At 47.3% G+C, this 20143-nt stretch overlaps 1 protein-coding gene across 2 annotated transcripts in view; it reads right to left on the bottom strand.

The window, feature by feature from the left end:
- Nucleotides 1-964: 964 nt before the first annotated feature.
- The window catches only part of VIT (vitrin), a 96120-nt gene continuing 76941 nt past the window's right edge, over nt 965-20143 (bottom strand). For both annotated transcript variants that reach the window (XM_024553031.4, XM_045189327.3), the window contains 4 exons: nt 11416-11519; nt 7415-7641; nt 5281-5794; nt 965-2055 (listed from right to left, as the gene is read on the bottom strand). In XM_024553031.4, the coding sequence (XP_024408799.2) occupies nt 1877-2055; nt 5281-5794; nt 7415-7641; nt 11416-11519 (1024 nt within the window). In that variant the 3' untranslated portion in view covers nt 965-1876. The remainder of the gene's footprint in view (nt 2056-5280; nt 5795-7414; nt 7642-11415; nt 11520-20143) is intronic.

A 20143-nucleotide genomic window follows, 5' to 3' on the forward strand; every position in this document is an offset into this window, starting at 1 on the left:
CAGGGCAAAATTGTATAATTTCTATAACTAAGGGTGACTATATAATTTATTTCCCAAACTGGGACAATTTTGTGAATGTAGGAAGATACCAAAATAATTAAAAATATTATTTTGGGGAATATTTACTTATTGATGACAAAATGGTTTTTATACTAAGGCCCCTATAAAATAATTATATTCCAAAACTATTTTCTAAAAGAAAATTTTTCTTTAAAAAATTAACTTACTTGTGTATGTACATTGAAGTGACATTGAAAAAAACTCCTTTGTATTCATTATCTACACACTTAAAACTATAGGCAGAATAATTCCTCTAAGTACTTAATTAGTTTCTTAGCTGAATTGGTCACGAGTAGTGTGTCACTAGTGTCTTTACAAAGAATTTCCTCTTTGAAAATAGTTTTATATTTTGAAGTTTTTGAACATATTTGTTTGCAATTGCCTTTAAATTTATGGTTAATAAATGTGAAATTGCTGACACCTTTAATTGATTCTTCTCTGTAGCCCACGTTGTAAATTGACAATATACTGCTCCCTAGGTACTGAGAGATTTGTTAAGCTTTATGCAAATTCTACTAAATGGATGATACATTTAATTCAAAAATTTTAATGTAAATCTTTTGTCCCAGGTATTTGCACAGGTACCATCTTTTTGCCTCCATTCAGAGTAGCATTTTTCTACACACATTTTACAAAACATAACTTCTCAAATGTCATCTCTATTTATGGTTCTTCATTTCCTGGTGGCACACGATTTCACATCCTAACCCCTGAGTGCTTGGCAGAAGCTGGAAGCAAAACAGTCCTATCCTAGGATAGGAGTTCGACTAAAACAGAGTTCACCCAAACCTATTCCATCTTATTTTAATAATAATTCTAGTTATTAATAATAATATCTAGTTAATATCCAGCCATCATTGATGATGATATCTAGTTAACAAATGAAAAACTCCAGGACAAATGCTAAGCTGAATGGAACCAAGAAGAACAGGCGCAAACAGGGGCTGTCTCAGGAAATAGCTGTAACACCGACTGCTCAGTGGTGGATTGGGTCCCCTGCATCCACTCTAGTCCCCCATTCTGGCAGCATTTCAGCTTCAACAGAGAGCACTTCAAACATGCCAGTAATCAGGCTCCATTCCTGGAGACTCAGATTTCACTGGTGTTGGGACGGAGGCTGGTAACCAGCATTTTAGTCTCCAAGTGATTCTTAGACACAGCAGGGGCTGAGAGTGTCTGCACCAGCTCAATGCACCGCTTTTAAGCCAGATCGGCTTGGTTCTCCAGGGCTACTTCCTAACTGGTCCTAAAGCTAGAAGTTGTGGGAACTCAGTCGCTCTGCACCCCGTGGGTGAGTCGGCACCGTGGGCCAGGAGTGAGTGCACAGCAAGTTCTCTGGGGAAGGCGAAGAGCAGAGGGTGTCCCTGTGACAAATACTGTGACCACTACCCATGACACAGAATTATCCATGGAGTCCATATTTAATGAAGCAACTCCTGTGTTGTCATGACAAGCATGAAACTTGTGGAAGGTTACAGAGTTCTAATGAGCAGTTAAGTTTTTTTAAAAACCTCACAAAAGCTTTGGTTAAGCTTGTCATAAGTACTGTACTCTACTCTGAATACTTATTTTGAAAACAGTTGTCAAAATGTAAACCCTCAACATCCTCAAAAGGATGTATCATTTTGGCTCACTCTACAAAGGTATGATCATCTCTCTAACTCCAAGTTTTGAAGTGTGAAAAACCCACAGTGGCGATGAACCATAACAACACAGTGTTTCTCAAGCCCTACGTGCCTCACGGCCCCGTGCGTGCCCGCGCAGCACCGGGACTGTCCCAGAGTCGTCAGAAAAGCAGCCTTTGCCTGCTCGGAATTCAGTTCCGAGGCCGTGAGTTGAACTCTGTGCAAATGTTCTGGATGACTGTGGGGACCAATTTGTAGAGGTTGTCAAACTCGTCCACAAAGAAGGCATGGTCCTTGGCAGGGTGAGTGGCGATGACTTCCAGCTCGTCCTGTGCAGCCCAGACGATGCCAATGGCATAGGTGATCACGCCTGTGAGGACAAAATTTCAATGAAGCAAATGGGCCCAAGAAAAGGTACTGCTAATGAATCCTTGCCTTCCTGATGCTCTGCTGGCTATTGTGTTTGAATGCAACCAAAGCTAAAATCAGAAATGTGCCTCAGCCCTGGCTGGTACGATTCAGTGGATTGAGCACTGGCCTGCAAATCAAAGGGTTGCTGGTTCGATTCCCAACCAGGGCACATGCCTGGGTTGTGGGCCAGGTCCCCAGTTGAGGGTGTGTGACAGGCAACCACACAGTGATGTTTGTCTTCCTTTCTTTTCCCCTCCTTTCCCCGCTCTCTAAAAATAAATAAATAAAATATTAAAAACAAAGAAAAAAACATGTGCCCAAGGCATGAACATCTGCTACATGCCCACAGTAACACAACTGATACAGTTGCTATCTCATAGGAGTTTATCATCTTTTGAGGGCACAAAACAGACAAGATCAGAATTTCATGTCCACGAGTTGCAGAGGGGATTTTGGGACAGGTGAAACTTTTCGTGCCATGCAGATCATACCACATGGCACTCTGCTCAACCTGTATGTAGAGCCAAACAAAATTTCAGAGTCTTAAATGTATCAAAGAGTCAGCGCAAGATCTTTTTAACTAGAATGGCATTGAATCACTCTAGGCTTGCTTGAGGGTGACTTTACAAGCCATAAAGTCCAAGCTCATTCCCAGTGCAGGAACAACGCATCTGCTCCATCACCGCCACGAAGAAAGGGTTTCGAGATAAGGGAATGGCCAACAGTGTTGAATGCTGCGGGGAGGTCATGTGGGATGGAAACAGAAAAGTACTCATTGGGTTTAGAAAACACAAAACCAAGACATTGTTCGTCTGGAGAGAGCAGTTTCAGGGGAGTAGATGCCAAAGAAACCAAATGAACTGCTGTGAGTTGAGGGTGGAAAAGGAATGAAACTACAGGACAGCACAGATAACGAACCCTTCCAGAAGTGTGCTGTAAAGAGGAGGCAGGTTGGAGTGGGAGCAGAACATGGAGTCAAAGAAGATTGTTTTGTGTTTTAGGAAGGGGGAGGCTCAAGGACGTCTAGATGCAAGTGGGAAAGAATAAGGCAGAGTTAAAGGGGTTGGACTAGGACAGGGAACAATATGCCCCCGGCAGCAGAGGACAGGTTCAGAGGCGAGATGTCTATTCTCAGTGGGGAAATGGAGACTGCCTGGTATATGGGTCTTGATTTGGGTTGGGGGCAGCTGGTCAGCAGGTACAGGACCTTTCTCTGCGGAAGTCTATTCCCACACCACCTGCAGGCTGGCCAGGGTTGGGTGAGCAAGATGCCCATGAAAGAGAGGGCAGAGCCTGGGTACGGCCTTTTTGCCCAGGCCTCACTCCCCCAGCTGCCCACAGGGTCACTATCTCCGTGTGGTTATCTCCAGGGTCTCCTGGGTGACCCGCCCCGCTGATTAAAGAGCCATCCACCCCTCACGTGGTTCTGGTCTCAGCTCTTTTCCACTGGGGCTCATTAAACTGCAGTTAAGCTCTCAGCTCTTTTCTTACTTCTCCAGTGTCTTCTCTGAATATTGTCTACATTGCGCATATTCAGCTTCGAGCTTCGAAATGCTGGCAAGTGGCAGAGGACCAGCTTTGCTGCAGGATGGGTCTGGCTTAGAATGACAAAGCCCTCACGTCTGCTCACAGAAAAAAAGGCTGCCCTGCCCCCAAATAAAGACATGCAAACAGTATTGAAATGTAGTTGGTCAGGTCCTTAAGCCCACCCTTGTCATTGAGAACCTTGAACTGGCGCTTAATGAGAGATGTTCAAGCAGCCTTGGCTTGGACGCTCCCAGGGACATGGTATCCATTGCCGCTCTGTCAGTTGTATCTATTGGTCCCAGTTCTTTAGAGCTGCCTAGAATATGACAGCCTTTGTAGCTCCTAGGACATCTCCGTCAGTGTGCACTTTGGACGAGAGATGGCCGAGGCCACCCCGGGATGAGGCCCAAGGGAGGCACATATAGAAAACTAAATGAGAGTGGAGCTGAGCATGAGGGGGGACAGGTGCGTGGAGAATGCAGGAGAGCCCTGGACCTGTAGTCAGGAGCTGCCCCCTTCACTCTGCCCACTCACTTTGGAGCTTTGGGCAGGGTTGCCTCTGAGCCTTAAACCATCTTCACTCTGCTGACACGAGCCCAAGGGACACTGTGACGGCTGGCACATGGGCCATCTACCGCCCTGCCGTTCTGAGAGCGCTCCACAGTGGCAAGCACGGGAGGACTCTGCCCAAACCTGGTGTCTGGTTACTTCGGTTTCCAGAAGTCAGAACTGCTGGTTCATTTTAAGGCTTGTTTATTTTTACCCCTCCTTGTTTCAGAAAAGATTAAAAGCAGCTTTAAAGAAAACTGAAGATGCTGCAGACAAACACAAATTAGGAAGAAGAAAGAAACCGCTGCAATGAGTGAGCCCCGTTTACTAGTCCTCCTCTCTGGGCCTTTGCTCTTTACTGGCCACCTGGAGGCAGGTCGAAGCTGGAACTACATTATCAGTATTGTTATTACTGTCACTTGGGGTTTTGGTTTTCTTTAGGTTGTTTGTACTTTTATGATATTTTATGATCTTTTTCAAGATGGTGATTATACATAGATTCTGTGAAAGAGGTATTAAAATGTTACTGATTTTCTAAACATTTACAGAAATAACCTGGTTCATTTTTCATGGTTTTCAACTTTCTGTGGCCCTCATACAAATTTTTATATGGAAATATCTCTTTGCATATTTTGAATGGAAATTCCCTTGTGGTCTCCCCTAAACCCCCAACATCTGGTTAGCAGTTGCTTACAAAAATAGTACTTTTCTTTTAAAACATTCATTTTCTTCAAAATTCTAACACAATTTGGTGTCTTCAGTAACAGTTAAAGAAATGAGCCAAACTCCTTTTTCATGTGTCACACCTTCCTGTGCAGTGACTCGAGGTGTAGGATGTAAAGGAGGGGGTGATGCTCCCCGTCGTCTGCAGCCTGGGGTTTGCCATAACGCTGGGAGCCGCCTCTGTGTGCCCTGCCTTATTTCTTCTTCGTTGTGCGGAGGGGCGAGTGGTGTTTAACTGCACCCCCATACTCTCCTATGGTTTTGAGCATTCTATTAAGTGGTAGACAAAAGCAACACATAAAAACACAGCCCCTTCCTCATCCCACTGGCCCACCAAGCCACAGAGGGATGCTCGGCACCAGAGTGGTTAGTGAGACCAGCTTACCCTTGTGATGGGCAGCCATGGCTGGTATTCGGATGTCATCGTAGGACCTGCCATCAGTGATGAGGATCATTAACTTCCTCTTGTTGGGCTTGGACTTCTTGAAGAGCTGTTCCAGGGCGTAGTTGATGGCGGCTCCCGTGCTAGTCCCACCACTCCAGTAGCCCACCGTCTTGATGGCATTGAGGATGTCAGGCTTGGTGCTGTACGTGTCAAACCCAAACTCAAGCCGCTGCTCGTAGGTGTACTGCACGGCCCCGATGCGTGTGTCCGTCTCCGAAATCTCAAACTCTTTGCTGAGGTTGGCCACAAACTGGAGAACTGTGCGGAAGTTGCCCGTCCCCACGCTGCTGGAGCCGTCAATGACAAAGCCAATGTCAGCTGAGTTGAAGCAGGTCTTGCTGCAGGCCAGCCGGTCAGTGTCACAGACCCGCTTCACCAGGGGCTGCACTGTCTTGTGGAGACTGAACCAGCTCTGCACACTGAGTGAGTAGAAGCCATTTGTTCTGCACGCAGCCTGGAAGACAGAGCGGAGGGACCCCTGCCAGGTCAGAGATTCAAATATCCAGTCTGTCACAATTACCCTTGGCCACCAGCTCAGGGCCAGTAGCAGACAGACTCTTTTTTTCTACACTAGTTAGTCCTTCTGAAGCTCTTTCTCTGTCTCTGTTCACCCAGTTTATCATTCCCTGGGGCAGAAACCCCTCATGTTATCTCTGAGTTCGCTCCCACTGCCTCAGCCAGGTCTCTGTTTAGAGGAGAGCCATCCGTTAAGCAAATCCAAGTGGAGGGCTGAGGCTCTGCTTCAGCTTCCTATGTCTGCCCCTGCAGATGTGTCAGCTCATTTGCGCCGGCAGCCGGCCATAGACCGGCGCTGGTGGGCACCAGCGTGTGGGAGGGTTAAATCACGCTTTTGATCTGATTGGGAAAACAAGACACACGGGAGAAATAGCTCAAGAAATGTCTCCAGAGCAGCCCTGCACCAGTGACAAGGGGGCACTATGTGTCAGATGTTGCAGGCCGTGCCCTGGGAGAGATTCTCTGGTGGCATCCCCACCCCCTTCTACCAGTTGGAATTATAACCCCTCTGAAAGGAGGGCCCACTGGGAAGGCACATCCTGAGTCCCTGAGACTGGAACATAAGTCTCTCTGCCTTTAAAACCCCATCGCTGTCCAGCCAACAACCCTGCCTCCAGGCAAAAAACTATTTACTTGTGCCCAAGCTTGTTCCAGAAAAAATATAACGCAGCTGCAAGTAAGCGCTGAGCCACCTGGTTGTGTGCCCCTGGAAGTGACCGGGCTGGTGTCCCCAAAGTGGAGCCTCCTCCTCACCGCTCCCTGTGCAGGGGTCACAGAGGAATCGCAGACCCGATGTCGCCAGATGAACTCGTATAATTAAAGTTTTATTTTAAAACAAGAAGTGACTTAAAAGTGCCCCAGGAAATGTTTTTAATTGGTTTTATAAAAACCTAAATGCAGTTAGTTCCCAGAACTTTCCATGGACTAGGTGACATTTGAGGTGAGGGTTGAGGCTGAGCTGAATTCTAGGTGATGGGTGGAGAGAGGGGTTCCCCCCATGAGTCTGAGGAAAGGCCTGGCAGGAGAGAGAGGCGGTGCTGGGTGCGGACAGGAGCCCAGTGGCTGCAGATAGGGCCTGTGTGTGGCAGTCGAGGCAGGTGGCCAAGAGCAGCGTTCGAAACCATGATCTCCCTGACCTGGCTCAGTACCACCCTCGGCTTGTTTATCAGATCGGTTAATTTGCAGTGTGCGTGCATGCACACGCATGTGCGAGCTAGTGTATGGTGCCCGTGTGCATGCTTGTGTGAAGGCTCTCTGGGCTGCCTGGTTGATCCCATGCACTGTGGGAGGAGCCTGGGAAAGCCTCTTTGTGAGACCTGGGGGACACCAATCTTCGAAGGTGCTGGCGTGGCCATAGTTCACTAGTTCTCCTGAGGGGTTTTGCTTAAGGAGGGCAATTCCAGGTTCCAGAAGTACTAGTCCCTCATGGGAGGCCTTCCCGCCTAAAAGTTGATCGGAACACCCATTCGAAGGAACAAAAACCAGCCTCTATGGCTCTTCCAGCTTTGCAGAGTGCAGGGAATCCTTACTACGGGTGGGTCTCTGGGCAGTTACATACCTTGTTTGCAAAGTTGGGCTCTGTCACGTACTGTTTCTCATTTTCCACGGCACCTTCAATGGTGATGAAGAAAATGTTGATTCCTGACTCTCTCGCAAGCTTAGAAGCCTCCTCCACCTTGTCGGTGGGCCAGCCATCCACCATCACCACGGCCACGTTGGGAGCGCCACCTCTGTTTCCATTGGCTTTGGAAAAGAAGTTCTTGGTCACGAAGGAGATGGCCCGGCCTGGAAGAAAAGGAAAATTCATGCTTGGAGTGACTATGTCGATTATAGTTATAGGAATAGATCGCAGCAGCACGAAGAGGTCCGTATTAACACTGCATTCCCCCCCTTGTTTGTGGCTTTGTTTACCACGTTCACTGTTTTCAGACGGACAGTTCAGTGCTTTTGTGCATCACAACATTGTACAATCGCCATCACTATCCATTTCCCTTTCTGCTTTCACTTTAAGTCTTTAATTTCTAATTGTCTCATATTAAAAAAAAAATCCAGGGACCAGCAAGCAGGTAAGAAACACTTTCATGGGACCAAAAAAGTCCCTTCTCTGCCTAGGTGCTGGAACCCCACCCAGCCCCTAAACTGGCCCCATATTTTTTTCGAGAACATGAGGTGGGGGATATTGAGCTGCATGACAGGAGCCTCTGCTTGGCCTCCTGCTGCTTGGGATGTGCCTGGTGCTGTAGGAGCTGCTGGGCGTGGAAGCTGGTATTCCTGGGTCAGTGGTACCTTTTGTCCAGTTCCACGCCAGGGGTACAGGGGTGGCTTGTCAGGGAAGTGCTGCACCCACTAAGAGCTGAGGCAGTTGTGTTTTAGCCCTGGCTGTTTGTCGCCTGCTGGCTGTGTGGCCCTGAGTAGGCCACTCCCTGTCTCTGTGCCTATGTTTCCATGACAACACACTGCATCAGCTGGGAGTAACTGTCCTGAGGTGTAAGGAAGCCTCTAACATGCCTTTCCCAAGCATGCGTCAAGAGCCTCAGGGTCCTGGCAGGCATGGCTCCATTGGTTGGGTGTCACCCTGCAAAGCCAGAGAGGTCGCATGTTTGATTCCCCGTCAGAGCACGTGCCTGGACTTCGGGTTTAGTCTGAGGTTGGGAAGCCCCTTTCAGGGAACATACAAGAGGCGGCCAATCAGTGTTTCCTGCATCAATGTTTCTTCCCTTCTCCTCTAACAATAAATAAATAAAATCTTAAAAAAAACAAGAGCCTCAGGAAATTTTTGGAGTCAAGTGGGGTAACCAGCTGTCCCCATTTGCCAGGACTTTCCCAGTTTCAGGACTGAAAGGCCCATATGCTCCTGGGCAAACTGGGATGACTGGTCACCCTAAAGTCACCATAGTCGTATATAGTAAAGCAGGGTCTTTAAACTAGGTTCTGTGGACCCCTAGGGTAGGGCAGTGGGGGTGTGTATCCCTAAATCCCCTGAAATTATACAATGTTTTATGTGTATAAGGATTATGAGGGGGACCTAAAAAAACAGAATTTATTTATTAAAAAATTGTATATTTATTCTTACATGTTTAAACTTCAGTAGCCTTCAATGTACTCTCCATTTGATGCAATACACCTATCGAGACGTTTTTCCACTGCTCAAAACAATTTCTGAATTCATCAATTTTGCTGCCTTTTAGTGCTTCTGCCATTTTTTGTTTCACCTCTTCCACATCAGCCAAGCATTTCCCTTTGACGATTATTTTTCATCCAGGGGAACAGAAAATGTCACTCAGGGTGAGATCGGGTGAACAGGGAGGGTGGGGCACGGGGGCATGCTGTTTTTGGTCGAACTGCTGAACACTCAGTGCGGTGTGGGCAGGTGTGCTCGTAAATCACCCTTTGTGAAACGGGCAAATGCTTTGAAAGAGTCTTCAAAAGATACTCACCGAAGCTGAACACAGCCTCGTATATCACCAGCTGGTGCACTGATACAGATGGGTTCCTGGGACACTCACCCAGTGGGGGAAGCCTGTACTACAAAGGGCCTGCCCTCCACAAGATAATTTCAGTTTTTCTTGGGTTCCCCCTCGTATTTGGGTAGAAGGGTCATAGCTTTCAGGTGATTCTCAAAGGGGTTCTCAATCTAAACAAAAGTTAAGAACTACCTTCCTAAGGCTTCAGGATTGGTGTCATTGCACACAATGCTTTTCTGGTTTGGACCAGCATCCTGGCCCATGGGGCTAGTGTGATTTTACCTGTCAAATGAAAGGATCAACTGGTTGCTGGAGATTCCATGTGAGCTGATTGCAAAGAACACAGTTGCTAAGGGCAAACCTTGGTTGCTGAGAACTGCTTTCGTAAGTAAAGCGTGATTTCCCTCAAGGCCCAGGGGCCTCTGGCTTAATGTTAGGTGCCTGTAGGCAGAACACAGGGAGCCATAAGAAGATCACCTTGACCTTACCCAATCTTAAATTGGGGGACCATAGTCAATGAGTGCTCAACAGACATTTCCTCCGCCTTCTAGTGTGTCTTGAAAACAGAGGCTCGAAATCTGACAACTGCATTTGTTACAGACTCCTGCAGACACAGCTCCAGATTTGCATTAGCTTCGAGGACTGATGTACCTATGTGAGACTTAGAAGGTGAAACTGAGGCAGACACCATACTTTTGATTGTGCTATTTCTTCTGACAAGTATCCGTAGAGTATTTGACTTCTCTGGGGCAGTGTTAGCGGAGGTGCCTATGTTTGGTCCCTAGCTTTGTCGGCATTGAGGTGGTAAGGTGCAGAACTTCGGTTTTACAGGTGTGAATGGAGCAGGCAAGGCATGGTTCTGGAGCTGGCAGTTGTATCAGAAGCTCCCTGATCATGGTGGCTTCCTGGCTGAAGCAGATTCCTGAAGAGACTACTGTGGCAGAATTGAGAAAGTGATTTCCTGGTCTTAGAAGAGGCAGGCCCTTGGAGTGCTGGGTCTGCAGGAAGCTTTTATTTATTTATTTATTTATTTATTTTTTATTGTTATTTAATTACAGTTGTATGCCTTTTCTCCCCATCCCTTCACCCCACCCCAGGTGAACCCACTTCCCTCCCCCCTCTCCACCCTCCCCCTTGGATTTGTTCATGTGTCCTTTATAGTAGTTCCTGTAATCCCCTCTACCCACTGTCCCCACCCCCACCCCCCACCCCCGCCTTTGCTATTGTTACATTGTTCTTAACTTCAATGTCTCTGGTTATATTTTGTTTGCTTTTTCCTTCTATTGCTTATGTTCCAGTTAAAGGTGAGATCATATGGTATTTGTCCCTCACTTCCGCAGGAAGCTTTTAGATGCCATCTTTGGAAGCTGGAGTTCGTTTCCCTGTGTGTGTACCATTCCAAGTAACTGTGGCTCACTTCTTCACTTTCTTGGACTTTGATGGTAAGAACACATTCCCTGGGAAGTGGACAATCAGCCCTCCCTGTGCCCCCAAAGCCAGACCGCCATTTAGAAATCAATACATTGGCATGGGCTCTTTAGCAGCCCGTAAGCTTGGTTAGTGGGAAATGGTTTCCTAATGCTGGGTCACTGCTCAGCGAACTTAATAAAATGGAGTTTCTGGACCTCCCTGGCTGAGAACCAGAACTTAGACTCCTGGGATTCCCCCTCTCCCACGGCTCAGAATTCACAGGTGAACACGAAGAACACGTCTCTCTTGGCACAGTCATCACTGAACAGAAATGGTTTAGAACAAGATTCCCAACTGAAGCTTCCTGCGTGCCACTGGTTGTGAAGTTTAATGGTAAATAGCTGGTGCCTGGTGGACCAGTGAGGAAGCAGTCACGGTAGCAGTCCTGCTGGTCCCGAGAAAGCTGCCATCCTGAGGACCTGGGCACACCGGAACGCTCCAGCGCGGGTGTGATAACAATTCTTGCCCCAAATCCTTGATAATACTTGAGAAAAGGCACAGGTATTATGTGAATCATTCCTTGAAGGATTATTATTATTATTTCATCCTCTTATTTATAAACTAGAAGACAGTCGTGGTGAATGAGAACCGAGATAGCAAGGCAGAATGAATCCGGGCCACATACCTGCATTAGACAGCCCTCCTCTCTGGGTAATTTTCTCTATGGCTGTCTTCAGATCTCGGGAATTCATGTGAGTTTTGAGGTTAAATTGGGTAGCAGGGTTGTCTCTGAACAAGAAATAAAAATTAGGTGGACAGTTATTACCTTTGGAGGAAAGCAGAAATCATAGTCGATTCTTCTATATACACATTGAATGGAAGCTGCCTCACTAAAATGCCCCACTGTGGACAGAGGTAATGGGGGTGTGTGGCGGGGGGCACTGGGCTCCTCCCCAGTGTGTGGTGAGGGGAGGAAAGCAGGCTGGTTCAGACTTCAGAAGGGGTGGGTTCTAGTTTTGACTGTGTCAGTTCTTACCTGTGTGACTTTGAGAAGTCATTTAACTTCTCTGGGTTTCATTTTTTCATCTAGGTAAAAACAAAGGTAGTAACAGTCATACAGCTAAAGAGCAGGACTGTTGTCAAGTAGGATTTTGCAAATGTGAGGATGTCCCCAGACTGCCCCAAACCCTCCTATCCAGAAAGAAACCTCAGCTGTTAGCCACTCCCTGGGCTAGCCCTGCACTGGAATTGTACCATAACAGCTGTGTCAAGCAAAGGACGCCCCTTCAACTTTTCCATGTTGTAGTTCCTGTGACTGGGTGAGCGTATTCAAATCTCACCCAGAAGATCAACATCTATTCTATTGAAGCCTGGCAGAGATGAGCTGCAGAGGAGCTGGAGTGAACTAAGTGGGGAAACAGGATGATAATCCTTCTCGAGGGAGGAGAAACCCTGGGGAAGTTGTGGGAACAGGCCGGGGGCCATGGAGCAGTGGGCGGGGAAGAACTTTTATGAGCAGGTGGAAGGCATGCAGGGTGGGATGGGGGTGCTGCCAGGTGTGTGTGTGTGTCCACGCCCAGGATGAAGTGCAGATGTGCAGTAAACCCCCATCTTATGAACCACCAACGCTCAGCGATTGGCAGGGGCTCATGGGGATGTGACTTCTGTGGCCCCACAGGGACCCCATAAAGAACCTGCATGTGGTTCATTGCTCTGATACTGCTGTCTCGAAATATTTAATAATTTTTGGATAGAGTCCCTGCAAATTATGTGGCTGGTCCTGGCTGCAGGTTTGCTAAGTCCCCAAGGAGAGGGTGAAGGAAACGTTTAAAAGCAGCCTTTTAAACACCAGCAGTGGGTCCAGGAAGAAGCAGTTCAGGCAGCTCCAGACTGGATGTCGAAGGGGCCTACAGTGGAGCCCGTGAGTCTTTCAGAGGACCCAGCAGTGCGGTCACCAAGGAGCCACACTCCCGAAGACCTGTGAGGGGACATTCTCTGCCTCCCTTCCTCCTTCCCTTGCTCTGTCCCTATTTGCTGACCTTCCTAGCTATCTCAAGGTCACCTATGTCAGAGGAGAATTCTAAAGATGCTGGGAAGATGGCCCTTGGTCTTCCATTGAATTAATAAATATGGGAGGCTGGACTGGTTCTTAGACAAAACCAAAGCAGCCACCTTGAGGGAAGACAAAGGAAGGTTGAAAACAAACTCAACAAAGGTGGATGTTGGGCAAAATCCAACGAGGTAAATGTTACCAGATGAAAACCAAGTTCTAGTTTAAGATTAAAAAACAATAACAACAAAGCAAACTGTAAAATGGAGAAATGTGGGCATTTAACTGACTTAAATTTACCATCACCTACAGTGTGGAGCCTTGTGAACTGTGGCTGCTGTGATACGGCCCACACAGGGAGGAGGAATCACAGTGATGTCACTTTGTCACTTTCTCTCTGGGCACCAGAGCTTACAGGTTCATATCCTTGCAGATCAGTTGCCTCTGAGGCTTTGAGGCTCAAAACCTGGACTCCGTCTTTATTCATGGAACCTGTCAGTACCTGTCTGTCAAGTTCCATAAGTTCCTCTATGTACGATCACTGGCTTTTGTTCCCTCCTCTGTGTTTCCATGGTGACCCTGTGAGTTCAGGTCCCTGTACTTCTTGCCGGTTCTGTAAGAGCCTCTGTGTTGATCTCTGCAATGTCAGCTGTGCACATGTCTGCTAGAGAACCCATCATCACATTCAGCTCGGACCATATAATTCCTCTGCTCAAAAATCATCAGAGGCTCCTATTGTTAAACTTCATATTTTGGCTTTCAAAGTCACCCATAATTTCATTCCACCCTATCATGTTTATACTGTTCTGTCTCTCGAGATCTATATTCTACTCAGAATGAGCTACTCACTATTTCACTGGTTTTCTAGCTTTGTGCTTTTGCTCATCCATTCCTTAATCTGGAAAATGCAATCGCCCACCCTACAAGCTGCAGCTACCTGTCACCCCGACCCCCCCAGCCCCAGGTGACAACCCCTGTGCCTGACTCAGCTTTCTCTAACACTCGACAGTGTGCACAGTGTATGGCACCTGCAGGTACACCTCAAAGTTTTGAAGAAACAAATACTTCTTTCTTCTTCCATCCATCTCTACCTCCAAAAGCTTGTGTTCCCCAGGGTGCTGCCTCCATCATGCAGGCCTCCGTAATTAATCTCTTCCCTGGGAGATCCCATCAACTTCAGCGACCATTCACCTGCCAGCAGCTGTCCCATGCATGTTGGTCTGTCCACTCTCTCGAGCCCCAGATGCACACACAATGACTTCCATATGTTACCATCTGAAATGCACCCTGTGGCACCTGGGGGTGGTCCACCAGCACCTCAGGTTTGATATTTCCAAAACTGAAGTCATTCGCCTCCCAAACGTGCTCCACCCAACCACCCATGACTTCTGCTATCATTGCATGAAATTATAAGTTCAGCTACTTTCTCATAACCTCAACATGTACTATAGATGTTACTTTACCACTTTCCAGAGCAGACTCACATACAGATCAGTGAATTCCCTTTCTTTTTCTAAATGTATCAAATCATTGATTCCTGAACATTGAACTCATGACCAACAGCACTATAACTCGTGCTTAAAGGCAACGTCCCTAACACTCGTGTTTTCCCCATGTGCACCTCACAGCCTTCTCCTAGTGAGAGCCCTGGCCTGCATTTCAGCACTACACTAGGGGCCATTTCTTTTGTTTAGTTTTTTAAAATTGAGATATAATGGATACATGACATTGCATTCATTTTAGATGTATAACATAATGATTTGATGCATGTACATATTGTGAAATGATTACCAGAATAAGTTTAGTTAACATCCATCACTACACAGTTACAATTTTTTTCTTGTGATGAAAACTTTCAAGCTCTCTCAGCAACTTATACAATACAGTATTGTTAATTAGTCACCGTGCTCTACGTTACCTCCCTGGGATGTATTTATTTTGTAACTGGAAGTTTCCACCTTTGACCACCTTCACCCATGTCATTGGAGACCATTTTAAGTAGTGAAATCACCAACAGAAAAGTGTAAAAGTGCAAACAAAAGCCGCATTAAGCAGACTGTGGAAAGAGTACTGGGTTACAGGACGAGAGCTGCAACAAGAGTGCAGAGTGTAAGTAGCCTTGTTTGACCTCCGGGAACGTGCGTGTTGAGGGACTCAACGTTTCCCCGCTCTGTGCATGTCTAGAAATGACCGAAAGTGCCACAAGGAATTGATTTGGGAGTTACAAGTAAGTTTTAGGGAGTAGGTGTTGTGCAGATACGGAATCTGTGAATTATGAAGATCAGCAGTAACCTGCTTGAGAACGGGCACTATGTCTTAGTATTTCCTGTCCCTAGTACTGACCGTACAGGGGTAACAGATACAATTGTGGAGTAACTAAGTGAAGAAAGAAAGCTCAACTGTCCTCTCCTCTCTTGGAACATCCCGGGTAGAGGTGAACGCCCTGCCTCGGAGCTCCACACAGAGCACACCCTCCCTCTATGACTTCACTGAGGTAGAAGAATCCATCTTCAGAGGCAGACACACGAGCTATTCACATACCCAATGAATAGATGCTTTTAATTTTATTTAATGTTATTTCTTTTAAAAATATTGCCTCCCATACTCGATGGTGAAATCCTGAAGAACAGAATCTCTATCACATTTATTTATTTACTTTTAATGGATTGAAAGTTTGGATTGAGAGGACCTCTGAAACTCCTTCCAATTGCTAAAATTATGATTAGGGGCAAAAACCGCAGGTCATCCACCGAGGGACTTACAGGCAAATGTGATCAAACCACTTAGATTAATTTTACCTCATTATCCCCTGCAAATGGCATGGTGCTTGGTACATGGGAAACACTCCATAAATCTTTATTAAGTTGTAATGAAATCATAGGAATGAATGATAAGTCTTTTACCTGCAGGCTGTGGCAGCTCTCGGCCCCAGCGCACAGTGTATGTGCCCTTTTTTCAGGATATATGGCCTGGTGGCCTGACAGCCTAGCCTGGCTACTTTTCAGAGGTGTAGACTTTGAAATGTTCAAAGAAGTGCACCACTACGTTTTCATGTAAATAACCTTTTAATTTGTAATTTTATGACAAGGTCTCATTAAAGGAAAACACAGGTTTTTTTTTTCTTAGCACCATCAAAGCTTTCCTTTGAAAATAAGAGAAAAAATAAAGAAGTTTATAGCTCAGAGAGAAAATATAAAGTTGTTTTTATGTTTGGAAGAAGAGTTAGAACTAATGAGGAGACATTCTGGAGATGCAGAATTTGGCTCTGCATGTAAAGGGATTATTTGTGCAATAGAAAATGTTCAAGAAGAAAGAACACCTGTAGGAAATGGGTGATTTCTCTGGATGTTTGGGGGCCTGAGGGTAGGGAACTGGGGCTGATATCAGTGATTTCAGACCTCCCTGATGACCAAACTCACCTGGGGCATTAATTAAACTACACAGATCACCAGGCCTCCTTCTGGGAGAGACTCAGTTCAGTAGGTCTGGATTAGGGCCTGGGAAGTTTTTAATAAACAAAGGATTCAGCTGAACGTGACCCTCAGGAAGGTTTGGGAAGCCCTGGATTCCAGAGGCCCTCTGAAGCCCGTTTTCAGTCCGAAGGCTCCCATTTGGTTACAGTCCCAGAGTCTGCTGATTTGCCCCACAGCACTTTCAGCTCCGTGAAATGAGCTTCTGGAATGAATTTTTGTGCCAGTAGAGACATATTAACTAATCATATTCCGTATGGCAAGAAACTTTCAATATGTTTCCTTCAAGAAGATGTCAACTTAAGGGTACAATAAAATAACCTAAATATTTAATTTATTCTTTTAACTTTCTTAACGGCTAAAATGTGGGGATGGGTGGACTTAGTCACTGAGGTGAACTGTGCCTATGAAATCAGGAGGATGTCCTAGGGTGACCCTGGTTGCCCAAGGACCTGCCGGCAGCTGCAGGTTGGGTGGCAGACTTGGCCCTCGAGGGCAGTACCTGGCTGCGAATGAAAATTACTTGGTCCCATGCTCTCAGAGGGCTGAGCAGTATGGCCAGCCCAGTGGCCCCTTGTGAAAAGACCCTGGCCCTTTCTCACACTTCCTAGGATCAGAGATGGAGAGTGGGGATTTATAATTGAATTTAGTTTTTAGATGAGTGTTTTTTAAAAAATGATTAGTAACGATAATTCCACCCATCCACCAAAAATTCAAAAATGAACCTGCGTGCCTCTTCCTGCCCAAGGAAAGGTGGGCATGCAACCTGCTGACCTGGGAGGAAGTGCAGGCTGGCTGATCTGGTCTGTAGCCACATCATGGGTCTCGGTAAGTGCTGGGACAGCAATGTCTTGGCGTCAGAGCATCCTGAGCTCATCCGATCATCAATCACCTGGTGGATCTTGTTAAAATGTAGGCTCTGATTCTGTTGATCTGAGTGAGGGCTGAAATGCTGCCTTTCTAACAGCATCCCTGATGGTACTTTAAGTAGCAGTGTCTCAGAGGATGCTGTAAGCATCAAGAACATCAGCAGTGGAGCAGCTGATGACAATAGGAAGGGAGGAGAATGAATAAGAAGCCTAGAGCAGGGAAGAGAAAGGCTGAGAAAAGGGAGGGGAATGGAGCTTGGGAGGCCCTCTAGACTGGTAACCTGGGGGAGGTGGGGGGCGGGGAGTCCAGGGGCCCAGGATTCACTGGAGGACAGCACAGGCCTGAGATGATATTTGTGCCTTCACTTTCTGCTTGCACAATGGAATCCTTGGGGGAGCACTAAAAATTAATGATGCCACACTCAGGAATTCTGATTTAATTGATCTGAGGTTTGGTATGGCCATTAGAAGTTTTCAAAAGCTCCCCAAGTAGTTCTAATGTGCATTGGGGTGACCATCTGCTTCTCTACGGATCTAGAGATCTAGGGAGAATGATCTCAGGGGGCCTGGGATAAGCTCTGTGCATATGCAGTGGGAGTCCAGGGGGAGCCGTTGAGGGGAAGTGGAGGAAGTCAAGTGCAGTCCTTGTGTTATTGGTACCTCTGGGAAAGCTGTATGGTGGGGAATAGAAAAAGGATAAGATTTTTGCACAAACTGTATTCGCAGCTCATTCAGCCTTGAGACTGTGTCCCTGCGGAGTGTGGCTCAAGGGTTCGCCTGCCTGTCTCAGAGAGGAGAGAAGTGGCACGGTGAGGTCTTTGCACGTGCCGTTAGGCCCTGAGAGCCCTTCCAGGCAGAAGACTGGCACCTGCTCTGGGATCCCATTAGTTGCTGTGAAGGTGAAGGAGGCCGATGGGGCAAAAATAGTGCTGGGTGGGGTTGTGAGGACTGTGTTCCAGGTGGGTGCTGCCACTCTGGACCTGGGAAGCTGAGCAAGTCCCTTCCCCTCTCGAGAGTTGGTGATTCTCAACCTGTGACTAGAGATTGTAATTAAAGGTTAAAATACTGACTTCTGGGTATTTGCCAGATTCTGGTTTAATATTATAGGTTTGGGTGAGGGCCAGGCCTCAGCACTTTTACAAGCTCCCTGGGAAGTACCAACATGAAGTCAGGTGGGCAGCCCCTCCCTGCTCTGTGGTCCTGGGGTCCTGGCCCCCCTCCTGCTGCTGGGTTGTGTGCCTGGGCCCTTGCACCCTGCCCTGGAGCAGACTCAAGACAAGGTGACAGAATGGTCCTCCCTCCAGGTGTACTTGCTTTCTATTTCTGCTATGACAAATGATTGTAAACTCAGTGGCTTAAACAATATACTTATTAGTTCCAGAGGTCAGAGGTCCACTGTGGATGTCCCTAGGCTAAAACAAAGGTGTCCTGGCTGTGTTCCTTTGTGAAGGCTCTGGGGAGTCATTTCCTTGTCTTTCGCAGCTTCTATCGGCTGCCTGCATCTCTTGCTCATGCCCCTCTCTCCATCGTCAAAGCCTGCAGTCACCTCTCTGATGATGCTCCCATAGGCACATCCTCTCTGACTGACGATAACTGGGAAAGGCTCTCTGCTTTTAAGAAATTGTGTAATTAGATCGGGACACCCGGATAATCCAGGATAATCTCCCCCATCTCAGAATCCTTAACTTGAATCACACCTACAAAGTTCCTTTTGCCAGGTGAGGTGGCAAGCATCGTCGCAGGTTCCGGGGATTTGGATGTGGCCAGCTGGGGGCGGGGAGGCTGTTATTCGTCCCCCCACACCAGACCTGACATTTCACTTCTTCCCTCCCCTCTGGTTGTCCCACACTTGGTGGCTCAGCTGATCCACAACAGCCTCTGAGCATCCTTCCTGCTTTTGGGGGCAAGAAAGGAGGCTCAGGTGAGTGCACGACGGAGGGTGCTCAGTCTGCGGGTGAGGGGAAGAGAAAGGAGATGCAGCCCAACTCAGGGCCGCTCCCTGAAACACAGGGCAACTGTCAGAATCATGAGCCAAAAAAAAAAAGAAAATCTACTTCCTTTTGTAGTGAAGAAACACCCACATTTTGCTTTGTTCGGAGCTGTTGTCTAACGTTGATACCCTAGGGCTGATGACACAGTTCTAAAGCACAGGTGCCTTTATGCGACCTGGTCTAGGGGGCACTGACCCTGTGGATCCGGGCCGCCGCCCCAGGCTGCTGGGCCTTGTTCATTGTTTACTCGAGTTCACCCGAGAGCTACTTGGTCTGCCTGTTCTTTCATTTAGCCTCTTAGTGTTCCTGTTGGCATCAGGTGCAATCGTGAGCTCTCGGCTGCGTAATTCTAAAGCAGATTGTGTGGGCAAAACAAGGGCTCGATCCTTGGCCTTTTGTTCAAGTGCAGTGTCTCGGTCCTCAGCTTGGTGGAAAGCGTCCGTTATCAGAAGCTTTCTGGGCAGGTGAGAAAATCTCTGCTTTGAAGCCCATTTTGTTTGACATTTTAGGGATGAACCCAAGATTTAATATCCGCCCTCTCCCTGGTGGTCATGCACTTAACAGTGTGTGCTTGGGAAAGTCCCCCAGCCTCTCCGAGTCAGTTTCAAATGCTGCCTCTCTCACAGGAGGTAGGTGATGATTGTGGAAAGGATGCTGTGGTTGTTGAGAGGGTTATGTAACTGGGGGTCACAAGCCTTTGCATGTGCAGAGAGCGGGGACGTGGCAGAGGAAGTATGCCACTATCACAGTGGGGGACGCTCACCTCTGGCCTGGCCAGAGGTAGAACACAGTCAGTGCAAGGAGAAGTTAGGACGGAGCAGAAACCAAGAGCCTGGCAGAGTGCGATGCTGGTCTGCTGAGAGGAGAACTGAGTGGACCAGTAGAGAGACAAAGAGAGGCAAGGAAAGGAGGAGGGAGAGAATGACCAATGCCCTGTCAGTCCTGTGACATCAGTCTCCCTTCCCCGGCTACCAGGACTGGCTTTCTATTTCTTGCACCCAAAAGATTGGTTTGTAGGCTACTTAGGGATCAG

Source organism: Desmodus rotundus, chromosome 5 (assembly GCF_022682495.2).
Source record: "Desmodus rotundus isolate HL8 chromosome 5, HLdesRot8A.1, whole genome shotgun sequence".
Classification (NCBI taxonomy): Eukaryota; Metazoa; Chordata; class Mammalia; order Chiroptera; family Phyllostomidae; genus Desmodus; species Desmodus rotundus.